This window comes from Triturus cristatus, chromosome 2_2 (genome assembly GCF_964204655.1).
Source record: "Triturus cristatus chromosome 2_2, aTriCri1.1, whole genome shotgun sequence".
Classification (NCBI taxonomy): Eukaryota; Metazoa; Chordata; class Amphibia; order Caudata; family Salamandridae; genus Triturus; species Triturus cristatus.
In genome coordinates, this window is record NC_140582.1 from 632,230,804 (window position 1) to 632,252,788 (window position 21,985).

The 21,985-nt window shown below is 41.8% G+C and overlaps 1 protein-coding gene across 1 annotated transcript in view; it reads right to left on the reverse strand.

The window, feature by feature from the left end:
• LOC146862603 (kynurenine/alpha-aminoadipate aminotransferase, mitochondrial-like) overlaps positions 1 to 12,833 on the reverse strand; it is an 829,492-nt gene extending 816,659 nt beyond the window's left edge. The window contains exons 1-2 of the mRNA XM_085641832.1: positions 12,744 to 12,833; positions 6,049 to 6,144 (exon numbers count right to left, since the gene is read on the reverse strand). Of these exons, the coding sequence (XP_085497958.1) occupies positions 6,049 to 6,085 (37 nt within the window). The 5' untranslated portion in view covers positions 6,086 to 6,144; positions 12,744 to 12,833. The remainder of the gene's footprint in view (positions 1 to 6,048; positions 6,145 to 12,743) is intronic.
• Positions 12,834 to 21,985: the final 9,152 nt, after the last annotated feature.

Genomic DNA, 21,985 nt, shown 5'->3' on the forward strand with positions numbered 1-21,985 from the left:
CTGAAGCCCTATTTTTGGAAGTTAGCTTGCTCAAGATAAACCGCAATGTCTGATGAAAACTGCACCTGCCTTGTGGGTGTTGGTCACATGCATACTGTAAGAAATGTACGTGATCACAACATTTCCTTTGTTTATACGTTGCGGTCAGGCATGACCTACCAACCGTTGTGCCACCTGGCCACCTTACCCCACCCACGGTCTTAGAACACATGCGGTTGACCCTTTCCTGTATCCTGGAACACATGTGGTCAAGCCACCTGTTGGCAAAGGCGTCAGAAAATACGTCAGGTCCACCCCTAGTTCCCCATATCAAGATATTTAAGATCCAACACGACAGTTGGAAGGTAGAACTTTTCTGTGCTGTCCACAGGCCTGTTCTCCAGCCGGCTGCCTATCTGATTTGGGACCTTACAGCCTATTTCAGGTAGAACATCCCCCTCTTTGGGGATTTTTCTTTATCTCTTAAAGATATCCTTCTTAGCTCTGCATTTTTGATCCACACCCATTCCCTTGCATTTCAGCTTTTAGTAATTAAGTTTAAGAAGATTATTTGTCTTAAATTAAGGTTGCCTCTGGGCACTATGCTTCCCTAGGATAGCTTCTGCTTCCATTTAAGTTGTCTTGAACATATTTTCAAGGTCTTAGCCGTAGCAAATGTAGTCACTTTGAAATGTTTTAGCTACCTAAATCTTTATTCACAGACATAGCTTTATTTCAAATGATTATCTGCAAAAAGAATGCATTTCAGGAGCATCTAAACTTGCTGAGGGTTTAAATACGCCATATCATTAAGGGATCTCCAACCGATCCATCTTATCATCTATCTTTAGTCAGTATATTGCTTAAGAGTATGTGCTTATGATATTTAAATGCTTTCCCTGGCAGAGTGAAGCCAGGCTTTTTGCTGAAGTTTTTAGCCTGTGTAACGTGAATCCTCTTTCACATATTTAGCATGCTTGAGTTAATTAAATAAAATGTGCCACTCCAAAATAAATGCCACTGCGTCATCTCACTTCTTTGTTCCTCATTTCAGTAACTGTCGAGCTGGTGCCTGTGATCACCCACGGGAGGTATTTTGCATTCTTGAGGGGCAGTGACCACGCCCTTGGGGCTCTGATCAAAGATCTCCCTTTCTCACATGCAAGGCACTCCATTAGTAACCACCTCGCTAAACAGCTACTCTCATTATGGGCTACCCTGTTCAGGGGAAACGACCATTACATCGCGGTGATTACACTGTGAGGCCATTACAACGGTGATTACATGGTTGCTGTGGGGAATGAGGCAAATGATTCCAGAGCAGAATCTGAAATTAGGTGTTCAGGCCCTGGTTCTCTCAAGACTCTTATTAGGCACCCCAAAGCTCTTCTAGGCCCGCTCAGAGCAGTCCAACATGCGGCAGCACACTTTGTGGCCAGTCACTGGGAATGCAACCACATAACTCCTATCCGGCTAACCCCCCAGTGGCTTCCTGTAGAGGCGAGAGCACAATTAAAAACTGCATGCATCACTCATTACGAGCTGCAATCATCTTCTTCCACTTACCTGCCAAAAAACTGAACACTTCAGTGGCCACCTTTAATCAGGGGCGATTCATTACCTCCTCGTAAGTCTTCCTCGCCACATGACTAACGAAGTGAGCTTCAGCTCCACACCAGAACCCTGCAAAGCAAAAGTTAGCCTCCCATCCCTTCCCAATATGGCCGACCCATATATCCCATGACCACTATAAGAGTCGGGCCGGCCCAACCCTTCAGCCTGTTTTTTGGTTCTGTGCACGATTACTTTCCAGATGCGCCGTCAGGTAAGTGGTTCCTGCTGTAGCAGGTGCATGGGTCTATGTTTGGAGGTCCGGCTCTAGCTGACCCTAGGATCTTGGACCTCTTCGTCCCTTCCTTCCCCCGGTGTGTTTGGGCCGGTTAGGCTCTGCTTCAGCGAGCCAAGGGTTAACGGGGGGAGGCAGGGGTGGCCCGGGACTCGGTTTGGGCCTCCTTGGTTCACCGGCCGTGTCAGCTGGGCACCGCCCTATGTCGGGGTCGGCTTCCCCCGTGTCTCTTTCCTCTGGGGGGATCGTCCCGGCGGCAGTGGTGCCTGGCTTTAGGGTGGGGGCCGGCGTTCTATGTGTCTTTGCCGCTCCCACACTTGTTTTGCTGGCGGTGGTTTCCTACTTGGTACCCGCTCAGGGGCCCCGCTGTTTTGGTTTGGGCCGCGTACATGCTTTCCTGATCAACTTGACTGTGCCTGGCGCTTCCGCGCTCACCGCATCGGCTTATTCTCACTGATACGTGCCGCCCGCATGCCCATTGAGGCGCTGCGGCGGGAGGCGGCGGTGCAGCGCGGCTGTTTTTTACCTGCACTTACCGGCTTGGGGAGGTCAGGCCCTGGCCTCTTCTGTGTGTGTCTAGGCTATTCAATTTGAGTCCCGCCGCTTCCAGGGGCCACCTTTAATCAGGAGCGATTCATGAGCCAATCATGTTCCAGAAGGAGCAGAAGAAATTGAAACTCTCAACCTCCGGCCCCTTCCCGAGCACATGCCATGCAACCTTCAAAAAAGATATTAAAACTCTTCCTTTTAATAAACACTTGGGCAAATTCCACCAGTTCTCACACGCAGCTCTATTTACGCTCTAATTTGTTTGAGGTTCTTTATGTGACTCATAATGTTATCTTTTTGCTTTGGGCCTACTGGATTTATTACTCACGATGTTGTTGCTTCTTGTTTCTGGTCCTATTGTAATTGGTATTTACCTTATGGTTATTTTATTCCTGACCTACTGTAAAGCGCTCTGATGCTCAGGGGCCAGGTCAATGCTATATAATATAAAATCACAAAACGAAATAAATAATAATAAGGTGGCTAAAGTACATAGATTTAATTCCCAATTTTTCCCAGTTAGTCCATAAGCTGAAGACAGCAACGGTTGAAACGGTGAGCAGCCCTTGCTCCTCTCTAGAGCACGCGTGAACTCTAACTGTATGTGCAAGGCAAGCCTATTAATAGCGGTCTTCATCTGTGCCCTGCACGGGCGCGCACGTTTATCATATGTCTCCAGGGCGGCGAGAACATCGAACTTGTCTTCAGAAGGCCCCAATCACTCTAGGCTCCATGTGCTCCGGCTCCAAAACATTTATGCTTGATTTCTGTCTGCACCCAGGTCAATGAGAGCGAATTCTACACGTGACGCCTGGCCACGTCACCGCTTCCGACAGCCACTAGTCGAACCTCATATTAGACCTTCAGCTCCTCTTTCCGCGATCCATCCTCCTCCGACAAAAAGCACATTTGTATGCGACATTTATCATTTTCGAATACAGGTATATCTCTTCCTATGTGAACATTGTTTGGAAATTATGATATCCTCTAATGGTTAATATAGTCATATAATGTTTCGCACAAGTCAACTATCGACATTCTTGGAGAGGCTTCTAAAAAAACACTGAAAGTTGTTAGCCTTCACACACCCAGGCCGTTAAAAAGAATTATGAGGAAAGTTCGCCATCTATTGGTGATAGTGGTGAACAATCCAGCAGATAAGGCACAAGACAAAGGACAGACAACTCGAGTGTTTTGGAATGACTAGGCGCTAACTCAGACTAAAGACGGGCAGTCCTAAAGAACTCCAAGTCAGAATTAGAAAGTGGTGTGGCGTAAGAGCAATGAATGAGTTTGCGTGCGAGCCAGCGAACGAGTAAGTCCACATTTGTTTTGAGAGGGGGTCGGGTGTTCTGCTCAGAATGGTTTTTAAAATTCGTGTACTTTGGTGTCAGTTTCAGCACTATTTCTGTGATGAAGGACCAAAACTACAGTTTTAATGGGCATTTATAAAGGAGTTGTTCACAAGGCTGTGTGTGTCTGTTTTTTCGACCTCATCCTACTAGTTAGGAACACTAAATTATTTCCTGATAATATTTTAAATGTGTAGAATGGTAAATGTGTAGATTGCTGCATCATAAAACTTGTTTTCTATTTTTATATTAAAATATCCAGCTTTTTAAACTTTTTATTTGGTGGCTGTATTTCTGCAGGGATTTAAGAGGGCCAAGTCCCTCTGGTCTCAGGCTCAAGAATAATTAAAACGGACAGTGTTATGGGTCCCTGTTGGACCTTAAATTCATGTGCTTAACTTTAATGGCAAATAACACTAATTGATTTCTGAACAATGAATGAAAAAAGTTAAGGAAATCCATGTCAGTGTCTTAGTTTATGTTTCCAATTCACGTTTTACTTAATCTAAACTCCCTAACTTTTGATAGCTATTTCCAAGGTGCTGGGTTTTTGTGCTTGTAACACAGTGACATTACTTTACTAGTGTATAGTGCATACTTTGAACTGAGTCACCGCTAGGTTTTTTTAATGGGCTAAGATAGAGAGCCCTGAAGTTGAGGCTGCAGGCAGTGCACGTTTCTCACGGTGCCTGTCAAGGGTCAAATAGATGTTAAGAGTGTAGACTATGTTGACATCCAGTCTTTGACCTCGCATCACAGTGCACAGAGCAATGGTCGTGCTAGCAGGCAGCATTCTAAATTCTGCCAGACTGAGAAGAAACAAATCTGAAGTAGTAATTTATCCAGCATGCTAGTTGTATTTAGGCAACTTGTAAAACATGTGTCTGGAATAAGTGATTACATTTTAGAAACATCGATTACAGACTTACATTCTTTGTCTAGAAATAAAGTTGCCCAAATTTAATTAGGTAAATTGCTTTCTAGATACAGAACAGGCTGAATAAATCATCTTTGTTTTTTCTTAGCCAGGAAGAGTTGACAAGGCTGCCAAGTGCCTGATGTATTACCTGCTGCTGAAACAGAAAGAGGGAAATAGAAAATGAAGGAGAATGAAGAGCGGAAGGGAGGGAACGAGGTAGTAAGGGAGGGGTGAACCGCAGGATAGAAAATTTAAAACGAGCAGAGAAAGGGAGAAAAAAAAAGGGAGAGGAAGCTAGGAGACAGGCAGGCTACTAACTTTCCCAACAGTCTTGTTCTGAAATGCTATCAGCTGCGTTTGTTGTTGTTGACAGAGTTCTAATTTATTTTCTTTCCACAAGCAAGCCGCTTCTGACCTGCCTTGGCATCACGGGTCTCTCACAGCATGCAAGGCCTCTTGCAAAGGCTGTAACACCTCCCTTTCCCAAGTCGTCACTGTGTGACACTTAGGAAAAGGAGGGGTTGTACGAGGCAGCTCTAAATGACTGCCGAGCAGCCGTAGGAGTACAGGGCTGACACTGTACACACCGGGGACTTCTTCAAAAATGTGATGCTTAAACTTGTCATTACTGGGCGGTCCCTGAGACCCTAAAGGGTTGCCGACCTGGGCTAGCAACATATCAGCCCGTACTAGGCTGCTTAAAGATAGCTTAATTTTCACCAAAACCATGACGTAACTGGCACATGCGATATAGCGCATGTGTCCTTATGAAATCTGCCTTGTTGCCTGATGTCAATCAATCAAATGCTACTATTGGGACTGCAGAATCAACAGTACAGTGTTTGGGTGCTTAAATTGGATTATCCCATTTAACAATAAAGCCACATTTTTTAATATAGTGGTCTTAGTGATTTATTTACACTCATTTTTTTCTTTTTTAGAAGCAATTATGAACATTTATAGCATGTCTTTCATTAGAAGGACAACCTTTTTTGATTATTTACATATCTACATTTCACAATACTGGTAAGACAAACAAAAATGTTAACATTCAAATACAAAAACACAACAATTGTGAAATGGACCAGTCCTTCACTCTCTAATTAGAACACATGGCGGAATTGTCTTTTGTGCATCAGTCAAAATATACATCCTGCCAGTGGACGCTGGTTGGGATTACGTGGTTGAACAACAGGCCAATTGCTGTGTTTGCTAACTACTTATAGTCTGTTCACAATAAAATCTTTTCCAACCAGCTTGGTCAACGTGTTTTGAACCCTTTGTGACCTCAGGACCGGGACTTGGTCAAACACAAAAAAAATGTGACATAAAACAATGTTTTAGATTCATGATCTCGTGCCCCACAGGTGTCCTTACTTGACAAAGTTAATAAAGGAATCTACCTTTATCTGTGTGATTCGCTACTGGAGCACTAAACATGTTCCAATCGTGTTGATTATTTCTGAAGTGCAACCCTTCTGTATATGTAGGGGTAGTTTCTGCAGAAAAAATCAAATTATGGGTTTTAGCTCGATACATTTTGGGAAATAAACCCCTTTTGGCATGTTATTATTTTGATAGCAGCATGATGTTAACGGTTATTTACCTAGTAAATTGCAGAAAACGTATTAGAGCTCACACTTTCAAAATCTATGGCTTAATGAACAACAAGTTCACAGAAGAATTGTAACCTTTAGACTCCAAGCGGAGTAAGCATAATTACAGCCTTGACTGATTGTTAACTTACCTCGTGTGGTGGAGACTTCTCTTTCTTCCCGTAATGTGGACTCTTTGTTCTAACTGTGTAGTGGGTCTGAAACAAATGCGAAACTTTGTATCATTTCATTCTGTTTGGAATAAACCCTCAAACTTTGCTGCACGCGTGTGAAATCGCATTAGTTGTAACTTGCCTTGGGCAGCAAAGAAGGATGATTTTTTTGTGTTCCTTGGTTAGCCGGGGCATTCAAACAATGCGGAAGTCTGTCTAGGCAGAAACAGTCATGCAGGCATTACTTGTAGACTGACTGCACCCGATCGATCGCAGCACTGAAATGCATGCTGGGATCGGTGGTCCAATTGTTGCACGGAATTAAAACTATTTGATAAGATAAAAATTTCTCTCGCATCTGCAATTAATGCAATCCATCCCCTGGCAAAGGAGGAAACGGCGTGAGATTTAAAGCTGGTTGATTTCTTTTTCATTATGTTGGAGTTCTTGAAAATGTTGGACTAAAGGTGCACTCTGCTCTTTATTCTTCAATCTGGAGAGATGTTGCGCAATTCTTTGTCGGACCTACTTAGTGGTTTTGCCAATATACATTTGTGAATAAGGGCAGATAATTGCATAAACAACATTTTTTGTTTTGCAATTTGAGAACTCCTTGTGTATCCATTGTTCATGGCCATTTGTGTACACCGTTCCTTCAATAGTAGAACTGCAGGACTGACAACTTCCACATTTATGATGGCCTTGGATGGGTTGGAGGTTCAAAAAGGGACGCAAAGTGTCTGGTTTTCTTTGTTTGTCGACCGAGGCCCTGATTATACGCTGGCCAATACTGGTGTTTTTCTTTAAAGCAAAGAGTGGTACCTCCAAATTCTCATCCATTCTTTTGATAAGGTGCCAATTTTGGCGAATGATCTTTTTGAATGTATTTGTGTGTGTGACAAATGTTGACACACATACCAATCAGGCCATTGCAGTTTTGAGCTTTTTTTGCAACAGTTCCTCCCTGGGTGTGAACCAGGCCCTCTTCCTCGAGTGTTTGAGTAATTTATTCGGGTACCCTTTTTCCCTCAATTTCTCCAGCAGCATTGATGAATGGAGGTCATAGTCTTCCCTTCTTGTGCAATTAAGTCGCACTCACAAAAACTGGCCATATGGTAAGTTGTCTCTCAAACGTTTTGGAAGCTCTTGAAATGTAAAGCAGTGTTTTTTTCCATAGGTTTGGTGTACAGAGTGGTTATTAATCCAGTTGCTGAGAGTCTTACCTCAACATCAAGAAATGTGAGACTTGTTTGACTGTGGGCTAGGCTAAATTTTATAGCGGGGTTTCTGTCTTTAAGCCAGTTGTGGAAATTCAAGATGTCTAATTCACTGCCTGCCCAGATGCACTAGATGTCATCGATGTATCGATACCATTGTAATATATGGTTGACACATGGATTGTTGTTGTACACATACTTTTACTCATATCTAGACATATACAGGACCGCCATTTCTGGGGCGAGGGACATCCCATTGCAGTCCCCTTTATTTGTATGAAGAAATCATTCACAAACTTGAAGTAGTTTGAAGACGCTAGACTTATGATGAAATATGTCGGCACTCGATGAGGACGCTCTCTACTACCCAGATAGGATTCAAGGGCTTCTAATGAGTCTTCCTGTGGAATTTGAGTGCACAAAGAAACAACATCTAGTGTCACCAATCTTTGGTCAGCAGGGTTAAAATCAAACCCTTCCACTTTGTTGATGAAGTCCATAGTGTCTCTTAGGTAGGAAGTGACGTCTTTCAAAAGTTGCTTCAAGAAAATATAAACATATTGGGACACAGGTTCCCCCACCGAGTCACCCCCCCAAAACGATTGGGCGGCCGGGGGTATTTTTTGCATCCTTATGTACTTTAGGTAAAAAGCAAATCGCAGGTGGTGGTGGGTACTTCTTAGTGAGATATTCGTGTTCTTTGGGCCCCAGGCTGCCAACTTGTAGTCCTTTGTCTGCAATCTTCTGAATTTCATTCTGGATTTCCTTTACCGGATCAGTGGCAACACGTCGATACCAGGTTTGGTTGAGAACATGTTTTCTTCCTTCCGTCAGATAAGCATTATTGGACCAGATGACCGTGGCTCCGCCTCTGTTGGCCGGCTTGATAATAATATCTTTATTTTCTTTCAATGCTGTAATAGCCAGTCTTTGTTCTCGGGGCAAGTTGTTCTTGGTGTACATCTTCAGTGTGTTCAATTGGTTAAGGGATGATAGCACGACTTGTTCAAATAGTGCAATTTCTTTGGGAAGGCTGTAACTTGGAGGGCAAAATGTAGACTTGTTCCGTAGCCCCGATACTTCAGCCTTGCTGGTATATTCTTTATTCTTATAGAATGTATTCAGTCGTATCTTATGGAACAATTTTATAGCTTCCATCTTCAATTGTACCAGACCTTGTTTTTGGCTGGGTATAAATTTCAGTCCTACTTCCAAAACAGATTGTTGATCTTTAGTAAGAATTTTGTCTGATAGATTGATAATAGTCAATTTCTTTATGACTTCTAATAATGGCACCTGGTGCGCATCTCCCAGGGTTGGGGTTTGTATCATTCTCTGTTTTTCTGTTGGCCGACTCCTAAAAAAATATTGTTGTTCTTTCTTTGTTGGTTACAGTTAGAGGGGCTTTCTCCTGCATCAGATTCTCCTGTTGACTCTGAGGATGATGTTTCAGAGAATGTCAAAAAACTTCCTTCTTGAGCGTCCTTGGTAATCCAGTAGGAACCTCCGGAAGTCTCCCCGGGAATAGAAATCTTCTCTTAAATACGGATAAACCGTTTCAATGTTGAAGGCTTTCTTGTCTCTTTCGAACTTCGTATTTTTGAAGTTGATAGTGTTGTTTTTAAATGTTGCAATTTCCTTCTCAATCTTCTCCAACAGTGTTTTGGCCTCAGATACTGTATGACTGTCTTTAATTGATTGCATATATTGTTCTATTTCATCTGCCTGTGTTCTGCAGATTCTTTGTGCCGTTTCTATCAAACGTACCATGAGATCTCGGCTGCATTTTGTGCTAATAAAACTAAAGGCTTTCTTGTATTCAGGATCCTAAGTGAAGATTACAGGAACATTCTTCACTTGGAGGCCCTATGGAATTGTGCCGGCCTTCAGGTGTTCCAGTAGAAAACAGCCATGTAGTTCGGTCCTAATCTGCTTTTTTGTAATCTCAGCAGTTTATCAGACTCATTCTTTTGTTTGGCTGTAGTGCTCGATGTTATCATAGGGAAAAGAGACGGTGTGGAGATAAATTTTTGAATGTGGTCTTCAGTAAATGATAATGTGTCCTTCTCTGACATGACTGGGATGGCAAACCCTAAACGGATTGGTCTGAACCCCTTTAGTTGATGTGGTATACCTGGGACCCACACGAGCAGTTGCTGGCTCTCAAAGTTGTAGAAAAAGGGGGGTTTGGGCGCATAGATAGCACCCAGACTAGGCCTCCTATAAAGTAGAATCAACACTACCTGACCCCCCATCAAGGCATTTACCTGCAGTATCCCATCGTGCATGTACACCCACACCAGACTTAATCAACACCCCAATGAATGACATACTTCTTCCCAAGCCCTACTCCTCCCCTAGCTTCACCATAATATCTACTATTCCTATCATACCCCACACTCGTATCTCTTTGCCTCCAAGCCCTTCCACATGCCCCTTCATCCACCACCACCACTCCCGTCTCCACAACCATACCATCTTTAACCCTCTATATAACACACTCCTTCCCACCCCCACTCCACCCCCAGCTATTGCAATACAAATTCTGCTCCAATCTCCCCCTATACCCGGACACCTGGTAAGTCCATGCCCCCTCCGTCCCCCACCCCCTCACCACAAATCTCACCATCCCTCCTATACCTAACATCAATACCTCCTCACGTACCTCTTCTACTCTCCCCCTTTCAATTGACTACCACCCTGGAAAACTGCTCTACAATGAACCAGCTCACGTTTCACCCCAGGACCCCATACAAGTAATAACCCCTCCTCTCTCAATTCCAGTCTACTCCATGAACATGATACCTCAGGCACATGACCTGAGAGTCGATGAGATACTACTTTCTCTACAATAAGTCAAAGATGACATCCAAACTCTTCACAACCTGATCCTGCAACAACCCAAGCCACACGTGAAATCCACTCATAAGTCACAATCTAGCTCCCCGAATCAGAAGCCCCTAGATGGAGAACAATACCCTACCCCAATGCATCATCCCATCTGATCAGAAGGAAAAACACTCTATCATTGTTAGATGTAACTTCCCTACTCCATTCTTACCAGCCCCCGACTCCACCCCTAATACTGCGCACATAGATAACACTCAGAAATTGTCCTTAATCCAACCCATCCCTTCCAAAGCCTCTAGAGCTGCAAGACACATTTGCTGAGGTATTGTTGAAAACAACCTCAAGAGAGTACCCCTCCTTGACGACCCCAACACGACGTCTACCAAGGTGTTACATTTACATTTTCAATGTTGTTATTCAATATTGTTATGCTATGGCACTGTAGCATCTTATGAGTAACAGTTCTTGTTCCATACGGAACCTTAAGGGACTGTGAGGCTCTAGGCAGTTATTCTTGTCTGGCTTGTGCTGATCAGTCACCTTGGGTTGCTGTGTTGCTTAAATTAAACTTATATACAATTTATTGGATTTGAATATCATCATTACAACAATGGCGACGAGGATGGCTAAAATGTTTCCTACTAAATTGCAGATCGGCCGCACAACATGCTGTCGATATAGCTGACCTCATACTAACTAATGAACCTGACCTTTTAATACTAACAGAAATATGGTTAAATGAAGCATCCACGCCCATCCTAGATATACTAGTTCCCTCAAACTATCACATCACTAGACTAGATAGAACTGACAGGGCAGGCGGTGATATTGCATGCATACATCTGAACAACCTCGCAGTAAACCGCTCCAACTCCCCGGCTCTCTCTTCCTGTAAATACCTATGTTTAGACGTCACTAACAATAATAAGCCAATTTGCTCACTACATTAATTCTACCATCCACCAGGAACCAACCTTACCTTTGTTGAACACGTAATGGATACCCTAGCCACAAATGTCGGACAGCAGAACATTCAGATATTCCTGGGAGACTTTAACCTCCACTGGAATGACCCGAACGACCCTGAGGTCAATAGCCTTAAAGCTTTCCTATCCGAACTTAACTTGACCCAATTCTGTAACAGCCCTACCCACGAAAAAGGCTTACTAGGAGCTCCTCCAATCTTCTACTGAAACCTCAATAATTTACTAAGAAGAATACATACAACCGTACCTTCTCAGGAATGGCTCCCAGGATTTGGAATGCCTTGCCTGTAGAAACGAGACAGAACCCATCCGCTGCATTTTTCAAAAAAGAAGTGAAGGTGATTCTCATGGCCAAATTCACTTGAACTCTTCACAGAGACACGTTTATATTTGCTAGTCTGTAAATAGTCTGTAATAGTTACCACTTCTGTATGAACATAAATTAAAGTATTCTGATGTATATATTTATCACCTAACCCTCACTCGAATTTTTTAAACAGTCACATATATATCTGCAATTCTGTAATAGCCTCTAAATAGTTTCCACTTCTGTATTAGTACATCTTATATTATTTCTTTGTTTATGTCCATCACCTAACATTGCTTTGTAAAGTGCTCTGATACCCGCAAGGGTCTTGTTCGCGCTATACAAAACCTTCAAAATAAATAAATAAATAAAATAAATAACTAAACAGTACAGTGTATGGGTGCTTTACTTGGATTATCCCATTTAACAATAAAGCCACATTTTTTAATATAGTGGTCTTAGTGATTTATTTCAAACTCATTTATTTTTCTTTTTTAGAAGCAATTATGAACATTTATAGCATGTCTTTCATTAGAAGGAAAACCTTTTTGATTATTTACATATATTCATTTCACAATACTGGTAAGACAAACAAAAATGTTAAGATTCAAATACAAAAACACAACAATTGTGAAATGGACCAGTCCTTCACTCCCTAATTAGAACACATGGCAGAATTGTCTTTTTGTGCATCAGTCAAAATATACATCCTGCCAGTGGACGCTGGTTGGGATTACGTGGTAGAACAACAGGCCAGTTGCCGTGTTTGCTAACTACTAATAGTCTGTTCACAATAAAATCTTTTCCAACCAGCTTGGTCAACAGGTTTCAAACCCTTCTTGACCTTTGGGTTTCTCCTCAGATCGGGACTTGGCCAAACACTAAAAATGTGACATAAAACAATGTTTTAGATTCATGATCTCGTGCCCCACAAGTGTCCCTACTAGACAAAGTTAATAAAGGAATCTACCTTTATCTGTGTGATTCGCTACTGGAGCACACAACAGGTTCCAATCGTGTTTCTTATTTCTGAAGTGCAACCCTTCTGTATATGTAGGGGTAGTATCTGAAGAAAAAATCAAATTATGGGTTTTAGCTCAATAACTTTAGGCAAAAAATCTCCTTTTGACATGTTATTATTTTGATAGCAGTGTGATGTTAACGGTTATTTACCAAGTAAATTACAGAAACCATATTAGAACACACAGTTTCAAATTTTATGGCTTAATGAACAACAAGTTCATGGAAGAATTGTAACCTTTAGACTCCAAGCGGAGTAAGCATAATTACAGCCTTGACTGATTGTTAACTTGCCTCGTGTGGTGGAGACTTTTCTTTTTTCCCGTAATGTGGATTCTTTATTCTAACTGTGTAGCGGGTCTGACACAAATGTGAAACGTTGTATCATTTCAATCTGTTCGGAATACACCCTCAGAATGTTGCTGCATGCGTGTGAGATCGCATTAGTTTTAACTTGCTTTGGGCAGCGAAGAACAATCATTTCTTTGTGTTGCTTGGTTAGCCGCGACATTCAAACAACGCGAAAGTCAGTCTAGGCAGAAGCAGTCGTGCAGGTATTACTTGTAGACTTGCTGCACCCAATCGATCGCAGCACCTTCAGAAACTGGAGTAATAACCACTCTGTACACCTAACCTACAGACAAAAACAGCGCTTTACATTGCAAGAGCTTCCACCCTAAAAGTTTGAGAGACAATTTACCATATGGCCAGTTTTTGCGAGTGAGACGTAATTGCACAAGAAGGGAAGACTATGAACTCCATTGATCAACGCTGATTGAGAAATTGAGGGAAAAAGGATACCCAAAGAAATTACTCAAACACTCGAGGAAGAGGGCTTGGTCCACACCCAGGGAGGAACTGTTGCAAAAAAAGCCCAAAACTGCAATGACCACACTCCCTGATATGTGGGTCAGTGTTTGGCCCACACACAAATGCATTCAAAAAGATCATTCGCCAAAATTGGCACCTCATCAAAGGAATGGATGAGGATTTGGAGAAACCACTCTTTGCTTTAAAGAAAAACATCAGCATTGGGCAGCGTATAATCAGGGCCTCGGACAACAAAGAAATAAAACCAGATACTTTGCGTCCCTTTTTGAACCTCCAACCTATCCAAGGCCATCATAAATGTGGAAGTTGTCAGTTCTGAAGTTTTTTTATTGAAGGGACAGTATTCACAAATAACCATGAACAATGGATACACAAGGAGATCTCAAATTGAAAAACCAAAAATGTTGTTTATGCAATTATCTGCCCTTGTTCGCAAATGTATATTGGGAAAACCACTCAGGAGGTCCGACAAAGAATTCAACATCGCTCCAAATTGAAGAATAAAGTGCAGAGTGCACCTTTAGTCCAACATTTTCCAGAACTCCAACATAATGAAAAATAATTCAGTTGGACAGTACTAAGCGTAATCAAGCCCAAACCAAGAGGTGGAGATCCGGAAATAGCACTAACAAGGAGAGAAGCATACTTATTAATGAAGTTTAACACAGCCGTCCGATGACTCAATGAAATGACGGAAGTCAACCCACTTTAAATCTCACGCAGTTTCTTCCTTTGCCAGGGGATGGATTCCAATAATTGCAGATGCGAGATAAATTTTCATCTTATCAAATAGTTTTAATTCTGGGCAACAATTGGACCACTGATCCCAGCATGCATTTCAGTGCTGCGATTGATCGGGTGCAGCCAGTCTACAAGTAATGCCTGCACGACTGCCTCTGCCTAGACTGACTTCCGCATTGTTTGAATGCCGCGGCTAACCAAGGAACACAAAGAAATCATGGTTCTTCCCTGCCCAAGGCAAGTTAAAACTAATGTGATTTCACACGCGTGCAGCAAAGTTTGAGGGTTTATTCCAAACAGATTGAAATTATACAAAGTTTCGCATTTGTCTAAGACCCGCTATACAGTTAGAACAAAGAATACACATTACGGGAAGAAAGAGAAGTCTCCACCACACAAGACAAGTTAACAATCAGTCAAGGCTGTAATTATGCGTACTGCGCTTGGAGTCTAAAGGTTAAATTTCTTCTGTGAACTTGTTGTTCATTAAGCCATAGAATTTGAAAGTGTGCCTCTTATTACGGTTTCTGTAATTTACTAGGTAAATAACCATTGACATCCCGCTGCTATCAAAATAATAACATGCCAAAAGGAGCTTATTTGCCCAAAGGTATCGATCTAAAACCCATAATTTGATTTTTTCTTCAGAAACTATCCCTGCATATATAGAAGGGTTGCACTTCAGAAATAAGCAACATGATTGGAACCCGTTGTGCGCTCCAGTAGTGAATCACACAGATAAAGGTAGATTACTTTATTAACTTTGCCTAGTAGGGACACTTGTGGGGCACGAGATCATGAATCTAAAACATTGTTTTATGTCACATATATTTTGTGTTTGACCAAGTCCCGGTCCTGAGGAGAACCGCAAAGGTCACGAAGGGTTCGAAACACGTTGACCAAGCTGGTTGGAAAAGAGTTTATTGTGAACAGACTATTAGTAGTTGGCAAACACGGCAACTGTCCTGTTGTTCTACCACATAATCCCAAACAGCGTCCACTGGTAGGATGTATATTTTGACTGATGCACAAAAGACAATTGTGCCATGTGTTCTAATTAGAGAGTGAAGGACTGGTCGATTTCACAATTGTTGTGTTTTTGTATGTGAATGTTAGAATTTTTGTTCGTCTTACCAGTATTGTGAAATGTATATATGTAAATAATCAAAAAAGGTTGTCCTTCTAATGAAAGACATGCTATAAATGTTCATGATTGCTTCTAAAAAAGAAAAATATGAGTGTGAAATAAATCACTAAGACCACTATATTAAAAAATTTGGCTTTATTGTTAAATCCAATTAAAGCACCCATACACTGTACTGTTGATTCTACTTTATAGGAGGCCTAGTCCGGGTGCTCTCTATGGGCCCAACACCCCTTTTTCTAAAACTATTGGGACTGCAGCACTGATTGTGCCAACTACACAAGTAGCCTTTCAAATATATCTCAGACCTGCAACTGCAGTGTCTGCACATGCAGTTTTTAACTGCAAGGTCGCAAGCGCACCCACTTGACAGGCCCTGACCTTCCCTTTCCTTACATGTAAGTCACCCCTAAGGTAGGCCCAAGGTACCCCGATGGGCAGTGTGCAATCTATGTTAAAGGTAGGACATGTACTGGAGTGTTTTAGATGTCCTGATAGTGAAATACTGTGTATTTAATTTTTCACTATTGCAAGGGCTAGCTCTCCGATAGGCTATCATTGGAGCTGCCTTGCAACATTTTACAAGTGTAACATTCAATTGGAAACAGCAAGAGATTTGGAGTTTGGGCTCACTGTACTCAGAATTTAATGACACACCTTTTAGTAACAGTGGTTTTTTAAATTCTGTGTTTGAAAATGCCACTTCTAGAATGTGGATGCGTTGGCTCACGCACTCCGTATAGTTCAAAGGAATTGGGATATATGGTATTTCCTTTAGACTGTTGCAAGCATGCTCAAAGGTATCGCTTTCCGATCAAAAGTGTAAAAAGCAAAAAATATAGCATTCTCCTGTATGGTGAACGTCTCTTATGTGCACTGCTGGGGTTCCCGGTGGAGGGAAGGAGTCAATGTTCATAAGCAGAGTCAAGTACGTTTTTTTTTATTTACTTATTTGAATTCATCATGGATTTGATCATTCAAAACTGACAAAAGTACGCAGAATGAGTAATATTAGGTTTGACTAAGTATTAATTCTTCAAAGAACACATGCGCCATGAATACTTTCAAATCATCCCAATACATTTCGGGCTAAGACAGTCCTTCATCAGGGGATGTAGAGACTAGAAGGAACAATGAAACTATAGGGTAAAGTAAGAAACAGCCCCTGGTAATGCAATACCCACACCGGGCTTCGTAAAGATTAGGGAGGTGATAAGGACGTGAACCAACATTGTGAAATCGACATACACAGGCTACCATGCAGCTGCCATTTAGAGTAAACCCTATGTGCAACGTGTACCCTCATATAAACGCATGATTTACTTGCAGTTGTTATCATGCTGTTCCCTCAATAAAACATGTGCAGTCATATATCTAAAATAGCTGAAATATCGATTTAAATGACATAACTAAAAGGTTAGTGCACATGCCAAAAACATGTCTATCATTAAAATACCAAATGCTGAGTGAAAAAAAACAGCCATGTTTGTGAATACTATCGACCAGAAGTTAAAGAGCAGTGGAAATCAACAACAGGTGCACGGCATGCATGCAAGAGGGTTGGCTGCGAAGCGCAAAAGACAATATTATTGCCTTGAGGCAGCCATATTATAAGGCAGTGAGACCCTTAGTTAACAAAGGGTACACACTAGAAATAAATAAAATAGAAAGTAGCAAAATGAGGTAAAACATAGAGATAAATTACAAAATTGATTAAGAAAAGATAAGATATATAAAGGGGTATAATGGCAATCAAGAGAAAGAGTTGTATAGTTTATAAAGGCGAGTAATGTGAGGGATAACATACATTTCTAAACAAGACAAACAGGTTAACACAATCTGACAGGTTATGTAAGGGGTGAAAAGTCAATGAACAAGATGTTCGCAGCATATAGGAAGCAACTGATAGTAAACAGTCAAAGAAAAAGAGTGTTTACAAAGTATAAAAACATGAGGCGAAGATCACATTCAGTTATGCCCACTACATAACGACAGAATAGATAGTAAGCGGTATGAAAGGTATAATGACAGTCAACTGGGAGAAGTTTTGGTTTGCTAAATTTAGAAACTGTAAAGGATCAGTGAAAGATGAAGTGAGGAATTACAAAATATTCTAACAGATAATGTGAGAGGTGAACAGTCAATGGACAAAAAGACTCTGGTGCTGTCAAAGAAAAAATGTGTATAGAAAAAGTAAAACCACACATGAATAGTACCCACCACAACATAACAACAGGATAGACAACAAGAGTTCCAGGTAAGCATAATGTCAGTCAACTGGCCAAGGTTTAAGTCTACCGTATATAAGAAACGTAAAAAATTCAGTGAAAGATAAAATAAGAAATGACATTGTAAACAAGGAGAACAGATAAATGGAGGATCACGAAGTACAATGTGCAAACTGTCCATTGATTATAAGAAGCAACTGTATTGCTTGCGGTCATTGAGTCCATGGGGTATCAAGGAATCAAGTTGTTTGATACAAACCATTTCATGTTGTAAGAAGTGCTTTCGATGGCCTCTGCCTTCAATGGGATCAACAATTTCTAGTCTCATGTAGCGCAGTTGGAAGGTGCCGAAAAGTTTGTGGCTATGACAGATTTGGGATCCAGTGTGCGGATGTTGCTCTTGTATTCATTGAGTTTAATTTTCATATTGCGCTCAGTCTTGCCCACGTAAGCCAAGCCACATGGCCATTTCAACAAGTAGACTACGTTTTTGGTGTCACAAATGGCAGTGATGTTTATATTGATTTGGTACCTTTTAATCGGTGGTTGATGTGGTTGCCTTTTATGATGTTGTTACAACTACTGAAGTTCAAACAAGGAACAGTGCCTTATAGGTTCAACCCCATCTCTGACATATCTATTCTTTCTCAAAAGTTCTTTTAAGTTTTTGCTGCGCTCATAAGCAAACAATGGCTGATCGGCAAAGATACCTTTGAAATCAGGTTTTGTTCGTGTCGTTGGCCAATATTTATGGCTGATTTCTTGAATCCAGGACTATTTGGGGAAAACTTAGATACGAGTACCACTCTGTTGGATTTGTCAGGTTTCTTGGTGGGAGTTAAAAGTTGTTTCCGAGTTTTGATTGCCGATCTGACTAAAGCATTGTCAAGTACTTCAGTAGGATAGCCTCTGGTTTTAAATCGCTCAGTCATCTCAAACATAGTTTCTTCCAATGTCTCAGGATTAGACACAATTCTTTTGATTCCTTAAAAACTGTGAATAGGGTAAATGAGTTTTGAGCGAATGTTGATGAAAGCTATTACAGTTTAGAAGGTTGTTTAGATCAGTCTTTTTTCTAAATATGTTGGTTTCAAATTTGTTGTTGACAATAGATAGCGAGACATCCAAAAAGTAGATGCAGTTATCGCTGATATCATCCGATCATTGATTAAATTGAGTGCTTCAATAGCCAAGCTTAGATCATCACTGGTTTCCTTCCATTAGACAAAAATGTCATCAATATATCGTAACATAGTATTAAGGCTGTTCTTCCAAAGGGCATTGGAAAGGATATGATCAGACTCTAAATTAGCATAGCTGGAAGCAGCACAATTGCCCATTGAATAAGAAAAATGTGTTGTCCCAGGAAAAATAGCTATGATAGAGTGGAATGCAATAGTTCCAATAAGAACACCTTCAAATCATCATCAGGGTTGGAAAGAATCAAAAAATATTCAACAGCTTCCATACCCAGGTAATGGGAAATCGATGTATATAATGATTTGACATCAATAGTACACAAAAATACCTTCTGATCAGGATCAATTTCCAAATATTGGATTTTACATATAAAATCAGTGTGCCACTTATGTAAGTGGTCAACTTCTGTCCAAGTGGTTGAAGATGGCGGTCCAAATATTTACTGATCGGTTCATGGGAACTACCTCCACTATGAACCCTAGAAGTTCCCATAAGGAATGTTTACCACACAGGAGAACTCTATTTTTCTTACTTCTAGAATGTGGGCATTTTCCTGTTTAACCATACTGTGTGCCTCTGCCTGCTTGTGGATTCACCGTCTGGTTTTAGACTGACAGGAGCTGTTTGTGCATTCAGTCCAAACACTCACACAAAGGGAGCTGAGGTGTGCCCTGCATATGCCGATGGGCTACCTTGAGCTAGAATGGTGGGAGAAGTTGTCACTGACCCTTGAATAGGCTGTGGCTGCTCTGAACAAAGACTTCAAAGGGAAACAGGAATATATGTATTAGATCTAAAACCCCAGAACTCAAGATTACTTTGCTGTGAAATCTGCTTGAGAAGAATCTCCAAGGGCTTGTGTGTGCTTGCCTCCTGCTCTTAAATCTCAGGGACATAAAGACTTCCCTACAGTCTTCTTAAACTCCACTGTGGGGAGTTCTGACCTGCCCGGTGGTGCCTATTCTAATTCTGGGCCCCTGGAGGTTGTTTCTGCTACAGAAACCTGTGATGAACTAAAGAAACTACAAAATTGATGCTTTGCTATTCTTGTGGCTGTTTTATTCAATGCTCCACCACAGTGTGGGAGAAAATCCTGTTGCACAGCCATGTGAGGTCGAAGATATAAACACATTGCCTGCCCGCGGCCGAAAAAAATGGCCGCGTGCCGAGTCCCGTGCACCGATGTCTGACATACGAGATCACTGCAGTGACTCTGCCGCAGACCCCGCTGTGCTGCTAAAAGAAACGCTGCATCGCCTTTCAGCGGCTAAAGAAACAATTGCACTGCCTGGATCTCTGTAACGCCCACATTTTCTCACGCAATGCACCTGTGCGTCAAATCCACAATGACGCTGGGCTTTTAGTAAGAACCTGATGCATCACCTCCTCTTCAGTAAGGAACTGAAGCATCACCTCCCCTGCGTGGCAGTAAGGAACCCACGCATCACCTTCCCTGCACCTGTTTTCATCCTACGTTTTTTACGCATTTGAGTTACTTTGTGTAAAATTTTGAATCGTTTTCTATGGGCAGAACTGTTCTTACCTTTTAAACATCATATTTTGAATTGTGAAGCGCATCGAATGGGAGAGCCAGGGGGTAGACCACAAGACCCTCTAACCATTGTGGCAGGAGCCGCCGCCAACGCTGTCTTGCGCCCAGAGATGCTATTAATTTGGTTTGGGCTTCCCGCTGCTTGGGACGCACCCTGGTATGTGCCCAGGCCAAGGCAAGCCGTCTGCACCCATCCGCGGCTAAAAGAGGCTGAGCTGGGCCATCCCTCTTGGGTTTTGCATATGAATTAGTTGAGAGCCAGTGCTGTTTCTGATTACACCTTAGGTGAGACCTTTTTCTTTCTTGTATCTGCGACCATGGTGAAAAAAAGCAAATAGGGGCAACTCTTACACGTCCCTCTGTTACTAAAGGAAGTATGCTGGAGAAGGTGGTTGGGATTATAGGGGAATGAACAAAATCCCTAGTGAGATGAGTGTTTTACAGCTCTTGGATGTAAGGGTAGGCATGTCGACTGAGGACGTTGGTATTGGTGCCAGTGCAGTAACACATGTGAATTCCGACAATGTATGGACGCAGACGCCTGACAACTCTAGTACACAGCCCACTCTAAGTTTAGCCATGAAGCACAAGAGACTACCTGGGAAGACAGTGACTGCGCACTGAAAATATCTTCTCTTACTCAAAATAATTAAAGGCAAACTGCTTACATGGGCTCGGTCCTCATTGCAGCTGACAACCCAGTCTTCTGCCAGACAGAAATGTGATATCTTACTAAATTATTTTCCCATATTGGAAGCTGTATGTGACAAACTGAGTGCTGTCATTGAGGAGAAAATGTGACCACTGACATAATGGCTGGACCGAATTGAGGGGCTCTTGAATAATGGTCCTGATCATTTAAGACACATTCCTACATCAAATATAGGTGAGAGCCCTGACATAAACACCAGGAGGCCTAATTTAGTAACAGGAATTGCTCACATTAATTCCAAGAAGATTGGAACTCAAGGTATCAGCACTCAATTAACTGCAGCCCAGCCTGACCTGGTATCTCCCCGCTCAATCCATTTGGTCACTGGGAATACAGTTTCCCCACAGTGTTATGACATATTGAATATTCCGTCTGTGGCCTGCCCTTATGTCCCAATCTTGGCTGGGTTGCCACTGCCGTTGGCTGGTCAGCAAGAGTCTTGGGCACAGCTTCGAAATAAAGTTGCTCACTGGATTCATAAACATAAGCATTTTAATGCATGGGATTTTAAGAATAAGATTATAATGTTGAGAAGAGTGATATGACTTGGTAAAACAAAAAATAACATATCAGGGGACTGTATTGTGATGTCTAAGTTTTTGCCTTTAACGGCCCTGGACCAACTGATAATTTACTACCCCTGTTTGACACCTAGACTGGTGTGCACCTGTGTATTCTAGCGTTCGTCTGCTATGATCATAGATGTATTGCATGTACTTCTACGTGTACTGTATCCGTCCTACCACAATTGTGATACACTCTTATCTTGTTTGTTTTATGCATA